This window comes from Cherax quadricarinatus, chromosome 64, assembly GCF_038502225.1.
Source record: "Cherax quadricarinatus isolate ZL_2023a chromosome 64, ASM3850222v1, whole genome shotgun sequence".
Lineage (NCBI taxonomy): Eukaryota > Metazoa > Arthropoda > Malacostraca > Decapoda > Parastacidae > Cherax > Cherax quadricarinatus.
The window spans coordinates 3,188,776-3,209,445 of NC_091355.1; the positions used below are offsets into that span (position 1 = coordinate 3,188,776).

The following is a 20,670-nucleotide window of genomic DNA, read 5'->3' on the forward strand; positions in this document are numbered from 1 at the left end:
TTAGGAGAAGGTGTGGAGTTAATAAAAGCATTAGTCAGAGGGCAGAAGAGGGGTTGTTGAGGTGGTTTGGTCATTTAGAGAGAATGGATCAAAGTAGAATGACATGGAAAGCATATAAATCTATAGGGGAAGGAAAGAGGGGTAGGGGTCGTCCTCGAAAGGGTTGGAAAGAGGGGGTAAAGGAGGTTTTGTGGGTGAGGGGCTTGGACTTCCAGCAAGCGTGCATGAGCGTGTTAGATAGGAGTAAATGGAGACGAATGATACTTGGGACCTGACGATCTGTTGGAGTGTGAGCAGGGTAATATTTAATGAAGGGATTCAGGGAAACCGGTTATTTTCATATAGTCGGACTTGAGTCCTGGAAATGGGAAGTACAATGCCTGCACTTTAAAGGAGGGGTTTGGGATATTGGCAGTTTGGAGGGATATGTTGTGTATCTCTATACGTATATGCTTCTAAACTGTTATATTCTGAGCACCTCTGCAAAGGCAGTGATAATGTGTGAGTGTGGTGAAAGTGTTGAATGATGATGAAAGTATTTTCTTTTTGGGGATTTTCTTTCTTTTTTTTGGGTCACCCTGCCTCGGTGGGAGACGACCGACTTGTTGAAAAAAAAAAAAAAAAATAAAGATTGGATGTGAAAAGTGGGTTATAATAAGCGTGTATGCACCTGGAGAAGAGAGAAGTGTAGAGGAGAGAGAGAGATTTTGGGAAATGTTGAGTGAATGCGTGGGGAGTTTTGAATCAAGTGTGAGAGTAATAGTGGTTGGGGATTTCAATGCTAAAGTGGGTAAAAATGTTATGGAGGGAGTAGTAGGTAAATTTGGGGTGCCAGGGGTAAATGTAAATGGGGAGCCTTTAATTGAGCTATGTGTAGAAAGAGATTTGGTAATAAGTAATACATATTTTATGAAAAAGAGGATAAATAAATATACAAGGTATGATGTAGCACGTAATGAAAGTAGTTTATTAGATTATGTATTGGTGGATAAAAGGTTGATGGGTAGGCTCCAGGATGTACATGTTTATAGAGGGGCAACTGATATATCGGATCATTATTTAGTTGTACCTACAGTTAGAGTAAGAGGTAGATGGGAAAAGAGGAAGGTGGCAACAACAAGTAAGAGGGAGGTGAAAGTGTATAAACTAAGGGAGGAGGAAGTTCGGGTGAGATATAAGCGACTATTGGCAGAAAGGTGGGCTAGTGCAAAGATGAGTAGTGGGGGGGTTGAAGAGGGTTGGAATAGTTTTAAAAATGCAGTATTAGAATGTGGGGCAGAAGTTTGTGGTTATAGGAGGGTGGGGCAGGAGGAAAGAGGAGTGATTGGTGGAATGATGAAGTAAAGGGTGTGATAAAAGAGAAAAAGGTAGCTTATGAGAGGTTTTTACAAAGCAGAAGTGTTATAAGAAGAGCAGAGTATATGGAGAGTAAAAGAAAGGTAAAGAGAGTGGTGAGAGAGTGCAAAAGGAGAGCAGATGATAGAGTGGGAGAGGCACTGTCAAGAAATTGTAATGAAAATAAGAAAAAATTTTGGAGTGAGTTAAACAAGTTAAGAAAGCTTAGGGAAAGTATGGATTTTTCAGTTAAAAACAGAGTAGGGGAGTTAGTAGATGGGGAGATGGAGGTATTAGGTAGATGGCGAGAATATTTTGAGGAACTTTTAAATGTTATGGAAGAAACAGAGGCAGTAATTTCATGCACTGGTCAGGGAGGTATACCATCTTTTAGGAGTGAAGAAGAGCAGAATGTAAGTGTGGGGGAGGTACGTGAGGCATTACGTAAAATGAAAGGGGGTAAAGCAGCTGGAACTGATGGGATCATGACAGAAATGTTAAAAGCAGGAGGGGATATAGTGTTGGAGTGGTTGGTACTTTTGTTTAAATGTATGAAAGAGGGGAAGGTACCTAGGGATTGGCGGAGAGCATGTATAGTCTCTTTATATAAAGGGAAAGGGGACAGAAGAGACTGTAAAAATTATAGAGGAATAAGTTTACTGAGTATACCAGGAAAAGTGTACGGTAGGGTTATAATTGAAAGAATTAGAGGTAAGACAGAATGTAGGATTGCGGATGAGCAAGGAGGTTTCAGAGTGGGTAGGGGATGTGTAGATCAAGTGTTTACATTGAAGCATATATGTGAAGAGTATTTAGATAAAGGTAGGGAAGTTTTTATTGCATTTATGGATTTAGAAAAGGCATATGATAGAGTGGATAGAGGAGTAATGTGGCAGATGTTGCAAGTATATGGAATAGGTGGTAAGTTATTAAATGATGTAAAGAGTTTTTATGAGGATAGTGAGGCTCAGGTTAGGGTGTGTAGAAGAGAGGGAGACTACTTCCCGGTAAAAGTAGGTCTTAGACAGGGATGTGTAATGTCACCATGGTTGTTTAATATATTTATAGATGGGGTTGTAAAGGAAGTAAATGCTAGGGTGTTTGGGAGAGGGGTGGGATTAAATTTTGTGGAATCAAATTCAAAATGGGAATTGACACAGTTACTTTTTGCTGATGATACTGTGCTTATGGGAGATTCTAAAGAAAAATTGCAAAGGTTAGTGGATGAGTTTGGGAATGTGTGTAAAGGTAGAAAATTGAAAGTGAACATAGAAGAGTAAGGTGATGAGGGTGTCAAATAATTTAGAAAAAGAAAAATTGGATATCAAATTGGGGAGGAGGAGTATGGAAGAAGTGAATGTTTTCAGATACTTGGGAGTTGATGTGTCGGCAGATGGATTTATGAAGGATGAGGTTAATCATAGAATTGATGAGGGAAAAAAGGTGAGTGGTGCATTGAGGTACATGTGGAGTGAGGCAGTAGGTAAAATGAAAGGGGGTAAGGCAGCCGGGATTGATGGGATAAAGATAGAAATGTTAAAAGCAGGTGGGGATATAGTTTTGGAGTGGTTGGTGCAATTATTTAATAAATGTATGGAAGAGGGTAAGGTACCTAGGGATTGGCAGAGAGCATGCATAGTTCCTTTGTATAAAGGCAAAGGGGATAAAAGAGAGTGCAAAAATTATAGGGGGATAAGTCTGTTGAGTATACCTGGCAAAGTGTATGGATGTTATTATTGAAAGAATTAAGAGTAAGACGGAGAATAGGATAGCAGATGAACAAGGAGGCTTTAGGAAAGGTAGGGGGTGTGTTGACCAGGTGTTTACAGTGAAACATATAAGTGAACAGTATTTAGATAAGGCTAAAGAGGTCTTTGTGTCATTTATGGATTTGGAAAAGGCGTATGACAGGGTGGATAGGGGGGCAATGTGGCAGATGTTGCAGGTGTATGGTGTAGGAGGTAGGTTACTGAAAGCAGTGAAGAGTTTTTACGAGGATAGTGAGGCTCAAGTTAGAGTATGTAGGAAAGAGGGAAATTATTTCCCAGTAAAAGTAGGCCTTAGACAAGGATGTGTGATGTCACTGTGGTTGTTTAATATATTTATAGATGGGGTTGTAAGAGAAGTAAATGCGAGGGTCTTGGCAAGAGGCGTGGAGTTAAGAGATAAAGAATCACACACAAAGTGGGAGTTGTCACAGCTGCTCTTTGCTGATGACACTGTGCTCTTGGGAGATTCTGAAGAGAAGTTGCAGAGATTGGTGGATGAATTTGGTAGGGTGTGCAAAAGAAGAAAATTGAAAGTGAATACAGGAAAGAGTAAGGTTATGAGGATAACAAAAAGATTAGGTGATGAAAGATTGGATATCAGATTGGAGGGAGAGAGTATGGAGGAGGTGAATGTATTCAGATATTTGGGAGTGGACGTGTCAGCGGATGGGTCTATGAAAGATGAGGTGAATAATAGAATTGATGAGGGGAAAAGGGTGAGTGGTGCACTTAGGAGTCTGTGGAGACAAAGAACTTTGTCCTTGGAGGCAAAGAGGGGAATGTATGAGAGTATAGTTTTACCAACGCTCTTATATGGGTGTGAAGCATGGGTGATGAATGTTGCAGCGAGGAGAAGGCTGGAGGCAGTGGAGATGTCATGTCTGAGAGCAATGTGTGGTGTGAATATAATGCAGAGAATTCATAGTTTGGAAGTTAGGAGGTGCGGGATTACCAAAACTGTTGTCCAGAGGGCTGAGGAAGGGTTGTTGAGGTGGTTCGGACATGTGGAGAGAATGGAGCGAAACAGAATAACTTCAAGAGTGTATCAGTCTGTAGTGGAAGGAAGGCGGGGTAGGGGTCGGCCTAGGAAAGGTTGGAGGGAGGGGGTAAAAGAGGTTTTGTGTGCGAGGGGCTTGGACTTCCAGCAGGCATGCGTGAGCGTGTTTGATAGGAGTGAATGGAGACAAATGGTTTTTAATACTAGACATGCTGTTGGAGTGTGAGCAAAGTAACATTTATGAAGGGGTTCAGGGAAACCGGCAGGCCGGACTTGAGTCCTGGAGATGGGAAGTACAGTGCCTGCACTCTGAAGGAGGGGTGTTAATGTTGCAGTTTAAAAACTGTAGTGTAAAACACCCTTCTGGCAAGACAGTGATGGAGTGAATGATGGTGAAAGTTTTTCTTTTTCGGGCCACCCTGCCTTGGTGGGAATCGGCGAGTGTGATAATAAAATAATAATAATAATAATAAAACGTTATCTATGGAGGCAAAGAAAGGAATGTATGAAAGTATGGTAGTACCAACACTCTTATATGGATGTGAAGCTTGGGAGGTAAATGCAGCAGCAAGGAGACAGTTGGAGGCAGTGGAGATGTCCTGTTTAAGGGCAATGTGTGGTGTAAATATTATGCAGAAAATTCGGAGTGTGGAAATTAGGAAAAGGTGTGGAGTTAATAAAAGTATTAGTCAGAGGGCAGAAGAGGGGTTGTTGAGGTGGTTTGGTCATTTAGAGAGAATGGATCAAAGTAGAATGACATGGAAAGCATATAAATCTATAGGGGAAGGAAGGCGGGGTAGGGGTCGTCCTCGAAAGGGTTGGAGAGAGGGGGTAAAGGAGGTTTTGTGGGCAAGGGGCTTGGACTTCCAGCAAGCGTGCGTGAGCGTGTTAGGAGTGAATGGAGACGAATGGTACTTGGGACCTGACGATCTGTTGGAGTGTGAGCAGGGTAATATTTAGTGAAGGGATTCAGGGAAACCGGTTATTTTCATATAGTCAGACTTGAGTCCTGGAAATGGGAAATACAATGCCTGCACTTTAAAGGAGGGGTTTGGGATATTGGCAGTTTGGAGGGATATGTTGTGTATCTTTATATGTGTATGCTTCTAAACTGTTGTATTCTGAGCACCTCTGCAAAAACAGTGATAATGTGTGAGTGTGGTGAAAGTGTTGAATGATGATGAAAGTATTTTCTTTTTGGGGATTTTCTTTCTTTTTTGGGTCACCCTGCCTCGGTGGGAGATAGCCAACTTGTTGAAAAAAAAAATAATAATAATAAATCTCCATGGGGAAGTGGAACAGAATTCTTCCTCCGTAAGCCATGCGTGTCATAAGAAGCGACTAAAATGCCGGAAGCAAGGGGCTAGTAACCCCTTCTCCTGTATATTTTACTAAATGTAAAAGGAGAAACTTCCGTTTTTCATTTTGGGCTACCCCGCCTTGGTAGGATACAGCCGGTGTGTTGAAAGAAAGAATAATAATAAATACAATATTGTTTAGCTTCCAACACAATGCAAGCTTTCACTCTCTTTACCCCAAGTTACCCCCAGTAATATTACGGTGTACACATTTTCTTTGGTGTTGAACTAGAGAAACCGTTATTCTTTCTAACACTTCAGCGACCAGAAAAACATTTCATGGTTATGTTAATTTATTCTACTGTGGGGTGTGTTTATCAGTTTTGTGTTACGTAGTGTGTTTATTATATAATTTTAAAAAAATATCATAGATGAACTATTGAAAAATGTGTAAATTAACATAATATATGACATTTAATGTGCCTCAGTGTGATTATTATTGCTTATTATTATTATTAATATGACATCCTCAAGACACTCTTAGTGATTTTAATGTGTACCTGCATGTCAGCAAAGTATGTAGGTTTATTTAGCTACAGGTACACATAAGTATAATTATCAGAGTATATAAAAAAAAAAATTTTTTCCAACAAGTTGGCCGTCTCCCACCGAGGCAGGGTGACCCAAAAAGAAAGAAAATCCCCAAAAAGAAAATACTTTCATCATCATTCAACACTTTCACCTCACTCACACATAATCACTGTCTTTGCAGAGGCACCCAGATACAACAATTTAGAAGCATATAGTATAAAGATATATAACATACCCCTATGAAAATTTAGTGTTTGTCTAATACATAGCTGTATTATATACAGGAGGGCCATGCATATACAGCTCCCTCTCTTGTTGTTCCACATTTTCTTTGGCTTTCAGTTAAGCCATTGTTCGTTATTTTTTGCTGCTTTTACCGCTTTTCTGCACCATATTTTAAAGTTAAGTATTGTATTTTTTATTATTTTTTATTAACACACTGGCCAATTCCCACCAAGCCAGGGTGGCCCATAAAAGAAAAACTTTCCCCATCATTCACTCCATCACTGTCTTGCCAGAAGGGTGCTTTACACTACAGTTTTTAAACTGCAACATTAACACCCCTCCTTCAGAGTGCAGGCACTGTACTTCCCATCTCCAGGACTCAAGTCCGGCCTGCCGGTTACCCTGAACCCCTTCATAAATGTTACTTTGTCTCCATTCACTCCTATCAAAAACGCTCACACATGCCCGCTGGAAGTCCAAGCCCCTCGCACACAAAACCTCCTTTACCCCTTCCTTCCAACCTTTCCTACGCCGACCCCTACCCCGCCTTCCTTCCACTACAGACTGATACACTCTTGAAGTCATTCTGTTTCGCTCCATTCTCTCTACATGTCCGAACCACTTCAACAACCCTTCCTCAGCCCTCCGGACAACAGTTTTGGTAATCCCGCACCTCCTCCTAACTTCCAAACTACGAATTCTCTGCATTATATTCACACCAGACATTGCCCTCAGACATGACATCTCCACTGCCTCCAGCCTTCTCCTCGCTGCAACATTCATCACTCATGCTTCACACCCATATAAGAGCGTTGGTAAAACTATACTCTCATACATTCCCCTCTTTGCCTCCAAGGACAAAGTTGTTTGTCTCCACAGACTCCTAAGTGCACCCCTCGCCCTTTTTCCCTCATCAATTCTATGATTCACCTCATCTTTCATAGACCCATCTGCTATGTACTATGTATTTATTTTACTTTTTTATCTTTTTTTGTTAATGCCTAGCCATATTGAACACTTAACCCTTAAACGGTCCAAACAGATCGACATTCAAATTCGTAGTGCTACAAAAGTAGATCTACCTTTTTTTTTACATTTTTTCAAATATAACAAAAAAAAACGTAGATAAAAGTTTTTTCTACACGTTTTCACATGTAAAACAAAAAAAAAGATCTACATTTTTTTACATACTTTCAGATGTTGAAAAAACGTATATATATGTTTGGACCATTTAAGGGTTAATATATGATAGTGTTAACATGTTATCAGGCATTTTAGATGCATACTATACGTATATGCCAGCGATTTTCACTTATTATTTGGGGCCGTGAACCGTAGAGCTGTACGAATGAGGCTCTCCTGTACTTCTTAATATTTAATGGCTAGATTAAAACTAACTGTATTATGATTTTTTGGAGTGCATCCACAGTTATACAATATTTATTATGGCTGCATGGATCCTCTGTATTCTCAGTGGTTTACTGTGCTGTAAGTGCAGATGGTTCATTCACATCACAATTTTATTTTTTCCAACAGGTTTGTCAGTATATATTGGATGACTACATTCAGTCAGGATCAGGAGCCTATTGCAACATATTTGTCACACAGCCTCGTCGTATATCTGCAGTGTCTGTTGCTGACCGTGTTGCCTGTGAGCGTGGAGAAGATACTGGTAATAGTGTTGGATATTCTGTACGGTTTGAGTCTGTACTTCCAAGACCATATGGTGGAATATTATTCTGCACTGTTGGAGTTCTGCTGAGAAAGTTAGAAGCTGGGCTGAGAGGTGTATCTCATGTGATTGTTGATGAAATTCACGAGAGAGACATCAACACGGATTTTATACTTATTGTGTTACGTGACATGGTAAGTTGTTCCTCATTTTTTTTGTTTTTCTCTCAACAAGTTGGCCATCTCCCACTGAGGCAGGGTGACCCAGAAAGAAAGAAAATCCCCAAAAAGAAAATACTTTCATCATCGTTCAACACTTTACATCACTCACACATAATCACTGTTTTTGCATAGGTGCCCAGAATACAACAGTTTAAAAGTATATACATATAAAAATACACAATATACCCCTCCAAACTGCCAGTACCCCAAACCCCTCCTTTAGAGTGCAGGTATTGTACTTCTCATTTCCAGGACTTGAGTCCGGTTATATAAAATAACCGGTTTCCTTGAATCCCTTCACTAAATATTACCCTGCTCACACTTCAACAGCTCATCAGGGTCCCAAATACCATTTGTCTCCATTCACTCCTATCTAACATGCTCATGCACGCTTTCTGAAAGTCCAAACCCCTCGCCTACAACACCTCCTTTACCCCCCTCCCTCCAACCTTTTCGAGGACGACTTCTACCCCTCCTTCCTTCCCCTACACATTTATACGCTCTCCATGTCATTCTACTTTGATCCATTCTCTCTAAATGACCAAACCACCTCAACAAACCCTCTTCAGCTCTCTGACTAATACTTTTATTAGCTCCACACCTTCTCCTAATTTCCACACTCCGAATTTTCTGCATAATATTTACACCACACATTGCCCTTAGACAGGACATCTCCACTGCCTCCAACCGCCTCCTCGCTGCAGCATTTACAACCCAAGCTTCACATCCATGCAAGAGTGTTGGTACTACTATACTTTCATACATTCCCTTCTTTGCCTCCATAGATAACATTTTTTGCCTCCACTTTTTTTTTTTTTTTTTTTTTCAACAAGTCGGCCGTCTCCCACCGAGGCAGGGTGACCCAAAAAAGAAAGAAAATCCCCAAAAAGAAAATACTTTCATCATCATTCAACACTTTCACCACACTCGCACATTATCACTGTTTTTGCAGAGGTGCTCAGAATACAACAGTCTAGAAGCATAAACATATAAAGATACACAACATATCCCTCCAAACTGCCAATATCCCAAACCCCTCCTTTAAAGTGCAGGCATTGTACTTCCCATTTCCAGGACTCAAGTCCGACTATATGAAAATAACCGGTTTCCCTGAATCCCTTCACTAAATATTACCCTGCTCACACTCCAACAGATCGTCAGGTCCCAAGTACCATTCGTCTCCATTCACTCCTATCTAACACGCTCACGCACGCTTGCTGGAAGTCCAAGCCCCTTACCCACAAAACCTCCTTTACCCCCTCTCTCCAACCCTTTCGAGGACGACCCCTACCCCGCCTTCCTTCCCCTATAGATTTATATGCTTTCCATGTCATTCTACTGTGATCCATTCTCTCTAAATGACCAAACCACCTCAACAACCCCTCTTCTGCCCTCTGACTAATACTTTTATTAACTCCACACCTTCTCCTAATTTCCACACTCCGAATTTTCTGCATAATATTTACACCACACATTGCCCTTAAACAGGACATCTCCGCTGCCTCCAACCGTCTCCTCGCTGCTGCATTTACCACCCAAGCTTCACACCCATATAAGAGTGTTGGTACTACTATACTTTCATACATTCCCTTCTTTGCCTCCATAGATAACGTTTTTTGACTCCACATATACCTCAACGCACCACTCACCTTTTTTCCCTCATCAATTCTATGATTAACCTCATCCTTCATAAATCCATCCGCCGACACGTCAACTCCCAAGTATCTGAAAACATTCACTTCTTCCATACTCCTCCTCCCCAATTTGATATCCAATTTTTCTTTATCTAAATCATTTGACACCCTCATCACCTTACTCTTTTCTATGTTCACTTTCAACTTTCTACCTTTACACACATTCCCAAACTCATCCACTAACCTTTGCAATTTTTCTTTAGAATCTCCCATAAGCACAGTATCATCAGCAAAAAGTAACTGTGTCAATTCCCATTTTGAATTTGATTCCCCATAATTTAATCCCACCCCTCTCCCAAACACCCTAGCATTTACTTCCTTTACAACCCCATCTATAAATATATTAAACAACCATGGTGACATTACACATCCCTGTCTAAGACCTACTTTTACCGGGAAGTAGTCTCCCTCTCTTCTACACACCCTAACCTGAGCCTCACTATCCTCATAAAAACTCTTTACAGCATTTAATAACTTACCACCTATTCCATATACTTGCAACATCTGCCACATTGCTCCTCTATCCACTCTATCATATGCCTTTTCTAAATCCATAAATGCAATAAAAACTTCCCTATCTTTATCTAAATACTGTTCACATATATGCTTCAATGTAAACACCTGATCTACACATCCCCTACCCACTCTAAAACCTCCTTGCTCATCCGCAATCCTACATTCTGTCTTACCTCTAATTCTTTCAATTATAACCCTACCGTACACTTTTCCTGGTATACTCAGTAAGCTTATTCCTCTATAATTTTTACAGTCTCTTTTGTCCCCTTTCCCTTTATATAAAGGGACTATACATGCTCTCTGCCAATCCCTAGGTACCTTCCCCTCTTTCATACATTTATTAAACAAAAGTACCAACCACTCCAACACTATATCCCCCCCTGCTTTTAACATTTCTGTCATGATCCCATCAGTTCCAGCTGCTTTACCCCCTTTCATTTTACGTAATGCCTCACGTACCTCCCCCACACTTACATTCTGCTCTTCTTCACTCCTAAAAGATGGTATACCTCCCATATACCTCAATGCATCACTCACCTTTTTTCCTTCATCATTTCTGGATGTTGTGCAAATGATAAGAAAGAGATGATTGTGGATGTTATGAATGAGAAGAAGCTAGATGTCCTGGCTTTAAGTGAAACAAAGCTGAAGGGGGTGGGAGAGTTTCAATGGAGAGGAATAAATGGGATTAGGTCACAGGGATTCAAATAGAGTTAGAGCTAAAGAAGGAGTAGCAATAATGTTGAAGGATAAGCTATGGCAGGAAAAGAGGGACTACAAATGTATTAATTCAAGGATTATGTGGAGTAAAATAAAGATTGGATGTGAAAAGTGGGTTATAGTAAGCGTGTATGCACCTGGAGAAGAGAGAAGTGTAGAGGAGAGAGAGAGAGATTTTGGGAAATGTTGAGTGAATGCATGGGGAGTTTTGAATTAAGTGTGAGAGTAATGATGGTTGGGGATTTCAATGCTAAAGTGGGTAAAAATGTTATGGAGGGAGTAGTAGGTAAATTTGGGGTGCCAGGGGTAAATGTAAATGGGGAGCCTTTAATTGAGCTATGTGTAGAAAGAAATTTGGTAATAAGTAATACATATTTTATGAAAAAGAGGATAAATAAATATACAAGGTATGATGTAGCACGTAATGAAAGTAGTTTGTTAGATTATGTATTGGTGGATAAAAGGCTGATGGGTAGGCTCCAGGATGTACATGTTTATAGAGGGGCAACTGATATATCGGATCATTATTTAGTTGTAGCTACAGTTAAAGAGGTAGATGGGAAAAGAGGAAGGTGGCGACAACAAGTAAGAGGGAGGTGAAAGTGTATAAACTAAGGGAGGAGGAAGTTCGGGTGAGATATAAGCTACTATTGGCAGAAAGGTGGGCTAGTGCAAAGATGAGTAGTGGGGGGGTTGAAGAGGGTTGGAATAGTTTTAAAAATGCAGTATTAGAATGTGGGGCAGAAGTTTGTGGTTATAGGAGGGTGGGGGCAGGAGGAAAGAGGAGAGATTGGTGGAATGATGAAGTAAAGGGTGTGATAAAAGAGAAAAAGATAGCTTATGAGAGGTTTTTACAAAGCAGAAGTGTTATAAGAAGAGCAGAGTATATGGAGAGTAAAAGAAAGGTAAAGAGAGTGGTGAGAGAGTGCAAAAGGAGAGCAGATGATAGAGTGGGAGAGGCACTGTCAAGAAATTTTAATGAAAATAAGAAAAAAATTTGGAGTGAGTTAAACAAATTAAGAAAGCCTAGCGAAAGTATGGATTTTTCAGTTAAAAACAGAGTAGGGGAGTTAGTAGATGGGGAGAGGGAGGTATTAGGTAGATGGCGAGAATATTTTGAGGAACTTTTAAATGTTGAGGAAGAAAGGGAGGCGGTAATTTCATGCACTGGCCAGGGAGGTATACCATCTTTTAGGAGTGAAAAAGAGCAGAATGTAAGTGTGGTGGGGGTACGTGATGCATTACTTAGAATGAAAAGGGGTAAAGCAGTTGGAACTGATGGGATCATGACAGAAATGTTAAAAGCAGGGGGGATATAGTGTTGGAGTGGTTGGTACTTTTGTTTAATAAATGTATGAAAGAGGGGAAGGTACCTAGGGATTGGCAGAGAGCATGTATAGTCCCTTTATATAAAAGGAAAGGGGACAAAAGAGATTGTAAAAATTATAGAGGAATAAGTTTACTGAGTATACCAGGAAAAGTATATGGTAGGGTTATAATTGAAAGAATTAGAGGTAAGACAGAATGTAGGATTGCGGATGAGCAGGGAGGCTTCAGAGTGGGTAGGGGATGTGTAGGGGATGTGCAGAGGTGCTCAGAATACAACAGTCTAGAAGCATACACATATAAAGATACACAACATATCCCTCCAAACTGCCAATATCCCAAACCCCTCCTTTAAAGTGCAGGCATTGTACTTCCCATTTCCAGGACTCAAGTCCGACTATATGAAAATAACCGGTTTCCCTGAATCCCTTCACTAAATATTACCCTGTTCACACTCCAACAGATCGTCAGGTCCCAAGTACCATTCGTCTCCATTCACTCCTATCTAACACGCTCACGCACGCTTGCTGGAAGTCCAAGCCCCTTACCCACAAAACCTCCTTTACCCCCTCTCTCCAACCCTTTCGAGGACGACCCCTATCCCGCCTTCCTTCCCCTATAGATTTATATGCTTTCCATGTCATTCTACTTTGATCCATTCTCTCTAAATGACCAAACCACCTCAACAACCCCTCTTCTGCCCTCTGACTAATACTTTTATTAACTCCACACCTTCTCCTAATTTCCACACTCCGAATTTTCTGCATAATATTTACACCACACATTTCCCTTAAACAGGACATCTCCACTGCCTCTAACCGTCTCCTCGCTGCTGCATTTACCACCCAAGCTTCACACCCATATAAGAGTGTTGGTACTACTATACTTTCATACATTCCCTTCTTTGCCTCCATAGATAACGTTTTTTGACTCCACATATACCTCAACGCACCACTCACCTTTTTTCCCTCATCAATTCTATGATTAACCTCATCCTTCATAAATCCATCCGCCGACACGTCAACTCCCAAGTATCTGAAAACATTCACTTCTTCCATACTCCTCCTCCCCAATTTGATATCCAATTTTTCTTTATCTAAATCATTTGACACCCTCATCACCTTACTCTTTTCTATGTTCACTTTCAACTTTCTACCTTTACACACATTCCCAAACTCATCCACTAACCTTTGCAATTTTTCTTTAGAATCTCCCATAAGCACAGTATCATCAGCAAAAAGTAACTGTGTCAATTCCCATTTTGAATTTGATTCCCCATAATTTAATCCCACCCCTCTCCCAAACACCCTAGCATTTACTTCCTTAACAACCCCATCTATAAATATATTAAACAACCATGGTGACATTACACATCCCTGTCTAAGACCTACTTTTACCGGGAAGTATTCTCCCTCTCTTCTACACACCCTAACCTGAGCCTCACTATCCTCATAAAAACTCTTTACAGCATTTAATAACTTACCACCTATTCCATATACTTGCAACATCTGCCACATTGCTCCTCTATCCACTCTATCATATGCCTTTTCTAAATCCATAAATGCAATAAAAACTTCCCTATCTTTATCTAAATACTGTTCACATATATGCTTCAATGTAAACACCTGATCCACACATCCCCTACCCACTCTAAAACCTCCTTGCTCATCTGCAATCCTACATTCTGTCTTACCTCTAATTCTTTCAATTATAACCCTACTGTACACTTTTCCTGGTATACTCAGTAAGCTTATTCCTCTATAATTTTTACTAAATATTACCCTGCTCACTCTCCAACAGCTCGTCAGGTCCCAAATACCATTCGTCTCCATTCACTCCTATCGAACACGCTCAAGCATGTCTGCTGGAAGGTGGTTTGGCCATTTAGAAAGAATCAGGTAGAATAGGAAGACATAATAGGAGTTAGTGGAGAAAAGTGGATTTTGTGTTTGACTTGCTATTGGAATGTAAGCAAGGTAACATGAAGGGATTCAGGACAACCAGTCTGTCAAACTTCAGTCTTGTAGGTTGAAAGTACATTGCCTGCATTCTGAAGGAGGAGTGAGTTTTGCAGTTCAGAGGGTCGTCTAAACTGTGATGTCAGTACACTTCTGGCAGGAGTAAATTGATTGAATGTTGGTGAAAGTATTTCCCTTCTTTTGGGGTCACCTTACCTTGGTGGGAGGTGGCAGTTGTGTTAAAAGACGATGAAAGTTATTGTAATTTCTTCAGAGCAAAAGCTAAATATAAATAATCTCGGCTTTAGATTGAGTGTTAATAACTGGATTTAATGATTTCAGGTTAAATTAGATCTTAGTTGAAGGTGTCATATACCATCTATGTGTTTACACTGTTAAAGCTCTTCCAACTGATGTTCTATGCATTAGGACATTTACTCTGTAAAGAGATGCATTTTATGTTACTGATAAATATAGTACATATTGTCCTTTTCATTACAGGTGCGTGCTTTCCCAGATCTTCGCATAATTCTCATGTCTGCGACCATCGATATTTCACTATTCTCTGAATATTTTGTTAACCCATGTCTGATTGAGGTACCAGGACGAGCCTTTCCTGTAAAGGAGTATTTCTTAGAAGACTGTATTGAGCTTACAAAGTTTGTGCCCCCTCCTGACACCAGAAAGAAGAATAAAAAGGTTAGTATTAATTTTAGATGAAAAGATGATGATCTGAGAAACAGTACAGTGGACCCCCGGTTTACGATATTATTTCATTCCAGAAGTATGTTCAGGTGCCAGTACTGACCGAATTTGTTCCCATAAGGAATATTGTGAATTGGATTAGTCCATTTCAGACCCCTAAACATACACATACAAATGCACTTACTTAAATACACTTACATAATTGGTCGCATTGGGAGCTGATTGTAAACCGGGGGTCCACTGTACAGTGGACCCCCGCTTAACGATCACCTCCAAATGCGACCAATTATGTAAGTGTATTTATGCAAGTGCGTTTGTACGTGTATGTTTGGGGGTCTGAAATGGACTAATCTACTTCACAATATTCCTTATGGGAAAAAATTCGGTCAGTACTGGCACCTGAACATACTACTGGAATGAAAAAAGTTCGTTAACCGGGGGTCCACTGTATATTGGACTTTGCAATATATGTACTTTGGTAATACAAAGGCAAATTAGTGTTGACATTATGTTCTTGTTATTCTTCTAGGAGAAGGATGATGAAGTAATGGGGGATGAACCAGAAGAGAACCTGAATATTATAACCTCTGGTCACTATTCCGATGCTACGAAAAGATCATTGTCCATGCTGACTGAAAAAGATTTAAGCTTTGAATTGATGGAAGCTTTGCTGAAATACTTAGATACTCTTAACACCCCTGGAGCTGTTCTGATATTTCTTCCTGGCTGGAACCTCATTTTTACTCTTATGAGACACCTAAAGCAACACCCAACTTTTGGTAGGTTTTTATTACTCCCATGTTATAATAATATAATATCTCTATTTCTACAAGTACATGTACATGGTATACAGGCCTAGCCGACGTCAATAACATATCACTATATAGAAAGTCACTTGTCATGCTCAGAGCATTTCGGGCAAACTAGGTCAGTTTTGTCTCAGGATGCGACCCACACCAGTCAACTAATACCCAGGTACCCATTTTATACTGATGGGTGAACAAGGACAGCAGGTGTCTTATGGAAACACGTCCTAATGTTTTCCAGCCGTACCGGAGATTTGAACTCCAGACCTCGGTGTGTGAGCTGAGTGTGGTAGCGATCTCTGGTGAAGATGAATTTTTAAATTATATGTACTCTTAATTTGCATTTTTAAAGAAATATAACACTTCTGGAAATATGGTGATTGAATGATGGATTGTGAATGTGTTTTCTTTGAGCTACCATATCTTAGCCAGAGATGATTGATGAATTAAAAAACAAAAAGCATTTAGGAAAGTATTGAGTATTGGGATGTTACCATCCAGGACTGTACTCTTCTCTTGTCTTATGAGTGTGAAATGGAAGTCTAATAAGCATTTTCTCTATCTGATGAACGTAAAAGAGGGCATGTAAAACTTGAAATTTCTTACATTCAGCATAGGGTTGAATATATTTAGCTGTGGGTTTTTTAATGCTTCATATTACTGAAATGGCCCCCAAAACCATCAATAGATACGACAAATAATATCACCGCCTACCCATCACAGACCATCGAATGATAATTCATGGGTAATGTGCTAAAATATTTTATGATCAGGCTAACTCAGGACTACATGCATGTGTATATTTATAACTCGATGCATTAGAAACTTGCGAATTAGAACAGCAACCTGAAGTTAAGCTCTGGTTACATGATATCTGTCAAGTCTTCTCTTCTCTATTCAAGTTTAGTTTCTTATACCTATATGTACTGGATGATGCTCGTTCAGCTTCTCTGTTATGAGGGTAATGTGTAATAACAAAACTGTATTTTCACAGGAGGACATAAGTACTGCATATTACCTCTGCACTCACAGCTTCCACGAGAGGATCAGCGCAGAGTGTTTGACTTAGTTTCAGATGGTGTTAGGAAGGTAAAGTAGTTCCAGTAAATTTGTGTAAAGACATTGTTTATAGTTCATTTATTCTTTATAACTTCTTAGATTATCTTATAATTAACTTTCATTATTCTCTCTCTCTCAGATTATCCTGGCAACAAACATTGCTGAGTCTTCCATCACAATCAATGATGTTGTGTTTGTGATCGACTCTTGTAAAGCAAAAATGAAACTCTTCACATCACATAATAACATGACCAACTATGCAACGGTGTGGGCTTCACGAACCAACTTGGAACAACGCAAAGGTCGAGCTGGAAGAGTCAGGGCTGGCATTTGTTTCCATATGTGCAGTAAGGTATTACAAATAAATAGTTGTAAAATAGCATCTTACAAACCATGCATATAAATTTCTGTGGATTTTTCAAATTTACATTGCATTCATTCAGTTTTTCCATATGTTCTCCCTCTTTGCTTTTTGTTACCTTGCTTCTTGGCTATCTATATCATTATTATGACCAGGAGCATCTACCAGTAAGTGATCTTGGCTGCATTGCAGTACCTAAAGAGGCATCATAATTTGTTACCAGCTGTCTCTTGATACATGAATGGTTCTTTATCAGAACTGTTCATATATTTACTTTATACTTCACTTATTTTTCATTTCAATGTTCTTTAGAAGTGTTACTGCATCTACATAAGTTTTCTTGGTGACAATGTAATCCAGTCCTCAAAAGATCCCTTTTTCAGGCTAGATATGAGAGATTAGATGAACACATGACTCCAGAAATGTTCCGCACTCCCTTACATGAAGTGGCTCTGTCGATTAAGCTTTTACGCTTAGGATCCATCGGTGAATTTCTGTCTAAAGCTGTTCAGGCTCCACCCATAGATGCTGTTATTGAAGCAGAAGTCACATTAAGAGGTAAGGTTGACTTTCTTTGTTATCTCTGAGTAAGGACAGTAATGATCGTGGTCCAAGAAAGACTGAGGCATCATCGAGCATCAGTGTTAGTTTTCTCTTAAAAGTGTGCATTAGTTAAGAATTGATCCAACTGTGTTATGATTTATTCTGTAGATTTATGAAAGATTATCTTCTTTTTATTTTTAGTAAGCTGTGAGCAGGTAAATATTTTGTGAAGGGATTCAAGGAAACTGGTTAGCCAAACTTGAGTCTTGGAGGTGGGAAGTACAATGCCTGCATTTTAAAGGAGAGGTTTGGGATATTGGCTCTTTGGAGTGACATCTAAACTGTCGTATCTGAGCACCTCTGCAAAGACAGTGATTATATGTGAATGTTGGTGAAAGGGTTTTTCTTTTTTGGGTCACCCTACCTCATTGGGAAACGTATTAAAAAAAAAAATACACAATTGCTAGGATGCTGCACAATATACATAGAGTTCTGAATTTACAAAAGTAAAGTGGTATAGTGGTCAAAAGTTAAGTGGCAGAACCAAGAGATGGAGCTCACCTCACTGTGTAGCATCTTGGTTGTCCTATATATATGTGAGTTATTAAAAGTATTAGCTAATTTTTATTTTTAATGATTAAATAGAGTACAGTACTGTACTAAGCTTATTTTCAGAGATGAAGTGTTTGGACAACAATGATGAACTAACTCCTCTTGGACGTATCCTGGCAAGACTACCAATAGAGCCTCGCTTGGGGAAGATGGTGATCCTGGGTTGTATCTTCTTTTGTGGTGATGCCATGTGTACCATTGCTGCACACAACTCTACTTCTCCTGAAATTTTTATCATTCGTAAGTGTGATTACCCCAGTTGTGGTGACTTAGTTATATGCAGAAATTGTTTGGCTGATTAGGCAGTTTCTGTACCTTTGCTTGTGGCAAGCTATTAGGTGCCTGTCAGTTGCAGTTTAATCTGTTTTGAATATTAGATATTTTATTTTTAATGATATAAAAATAATCACTAAATACTCGTTTCATTGCAGCTCCAGAATTCCGTCGACTTAGCCCGTTTCAGCGTGCCTTTGCTGGCAATCGATACAGTGATCACATAGCAGCATTAAACGCATTTAATGCATGGGAAGAAGCCAGAGCTGGAGGAGAGGATGCTGAGATAGGATTTTGTGACTACAAAGGACTGTCTATGCCAACACTACGGGTTACATGGGAAGCAAAAGTTAGTTATGTGCTTCCATTATTTGGGATTTGTTTTACCTAATTACATGTATATAAGTTTGCTTGGTATTTTTTTTTAATTGCTTTGTCAGAAAATAGCAGATGTGTTATATTTCTTTTAGTAGATTTTTTTTTTAATGGGCCAACTCTTGCCACGGTAGAAGTAACCCTAAAAAGATTTTTTTTTTTTTTTTTTTTTTTTTTTTTACACGTTGGTTTTCTCCCACCGAGGCAGGGTGACTCAAAAAGAAAGAAAGAAAAAATCCCCAAAAAGAAAATACTTTCATCATTCAACACATTCACCTCACTCATACATAATCACTGTCTTTGCAGAGGCATTCAGATATGACAGTTCAGAAGTCCCTTGAAACTGCCAGTACCCCAAACCCCTCCTTTAAAGTGCAGGAATTGTGCTTCCCATCTCCAGGACTCAAGTTCGGCTACTGGTTTCCCTGATTCCCTTTACAAAATATTACCTTACTCACACTCCAACATCTTGTCAAGCCCCAAAAACCATTTGTACATGTGTGCATGACAATTTTACCATGCACAACAAATTTGCAGAACACATCTATCACTGAAGTTACTGGGTGTACTGTACTTGGAGAACTTGTGGTAGGAAAGTTTTTAGTTGTGTATAATATAAAGTGGTTTGGTCATTTAGAAAGAATGGATCAAAGTAGAATGACATGGAGGGCGTATAAATCTGTAGGGGAAGGAAGGTGGGGTAGGGGTCGTCCTCTCAAAGGTTGGAGGGAGGGGGTAAAGGAGGTGTTGTGGGCAAGGGATTTGGACTTCCAGCAAGCGTGCGTGAGCGTGTTAGATAGGAGTGAATGGAGACGAATGGTATTTGGGACCTTACGAGCTGTTGGAGTGTGAGCAGGGTAATATTTAGTGAAGGGATTCAGGGAAACCGATTATTTTATATAACCGGACTTGAGTCCTGGAAATGGGAAGTACAATGCCTGCACTTTAAAGGAGGGGTTTGGGATATTGGCAGTTTGGAGGGATATGTTGTGTATCTTTATACGTATATGCTTCTAAACTGTTGTATTCTGAGCACCTCTGCAAAAACAGTGATAATGTGTGAGTGTGGTTAAAATGTTGAATGATGATGAAAGTATTTTCTTTTTGGGGATTTTCTTTCTTTTTTGGGTCACCCTGCCTCGGTGGGAGACGGCTGACTTGTTGAAAAAAAAATATATGTATATATGTATAGATGTTATAAGAAGAGCAGAGTATATGGAGAGTAAAAGAAAGGTAAAGAGAGTGGTGAGAGAGTGCAAAAGGAGAGCAGATGATAGAGTGGGAGAGGCACTGTCAAGAAATTTTAATGAAAATAAGAAAAAATTTTGGAGTGAGTTAAACAAGTTAAGAAAGCCTAGGGAAAATATGGATTTGTCAGTTAAAAACAGAGTAGGGGAGTTAGTAGATGGGGAGATGGAGGTATTGGGTAGATGGCGAGAATATTTTGAGGAACTTTTAAATGTTAAGGAAGAAACAGAGGCAGTAATTTCATGCACTGGTCAGGGAGGTATACCATCTTTTAGGAGTGAAGAAGAGCAGAATGTAAGTGTGGGGGAGGTACGTGAGGCATTACATAAAATGAAAGGGGGTAAAGCAGCTGGAACTGATGGGATC

At 39.7% G+C, this 20,670-nt stretch overlaps 1 protein-coding gene across 4 annotated transcripts in view; it reads left to right on the forward strand.

Moving 5' to 3' along the window:
* The window catches only part of LOC128699967 (ATP-dependent RNA helicase A protein), a 72,044-nt gene that overhangs the window by 32,350 nt on the left and 19,024 nt on the right, over nucleotides 1-20,670 (forward strand). For all 4 annotated transcript variants that reach the window (XM_053792811.2, XM_053792813.2, XM_053792812.2 and 1 more), the window contains 8 exons: nucleotides 7,752-8,081; nucleotides 14,824-15,021; nucleotides 15,557-15,806; nucleotides 16,828-16,922; nucleotides 17,032-17,244; nucleotides 17,637-17,811; nucleotides 18,472-18,648; nucleotides 18,840-19,030. In XM_053792811.2, the coding sequence (XP_053648786.2) occupies nucleotides 7,752-8,081; nucleotides 14,824-15,021; nucleotides 15,557-15,806; nucleotides 16,828-16,922; nucleotides 17,032-17,244; nucleotides 17,637-17,811; nucleotides 18,472-18,648; nucleotides 18,840-19,030 (1,629 nt within the window). The remainder of the gene's footprint in view (nucleotides 1-7,751; nucleotides 8,082-14,823; nucleotides 15,022-15,556; nucleotides 15,807-16,827; nucleotides 16,923-17,031; nucleotides 17,245-17,636; nucleotides 17,812-18,471; nucleotides 18,649-18,839; nucleotides 19,031-20,670) is intronic.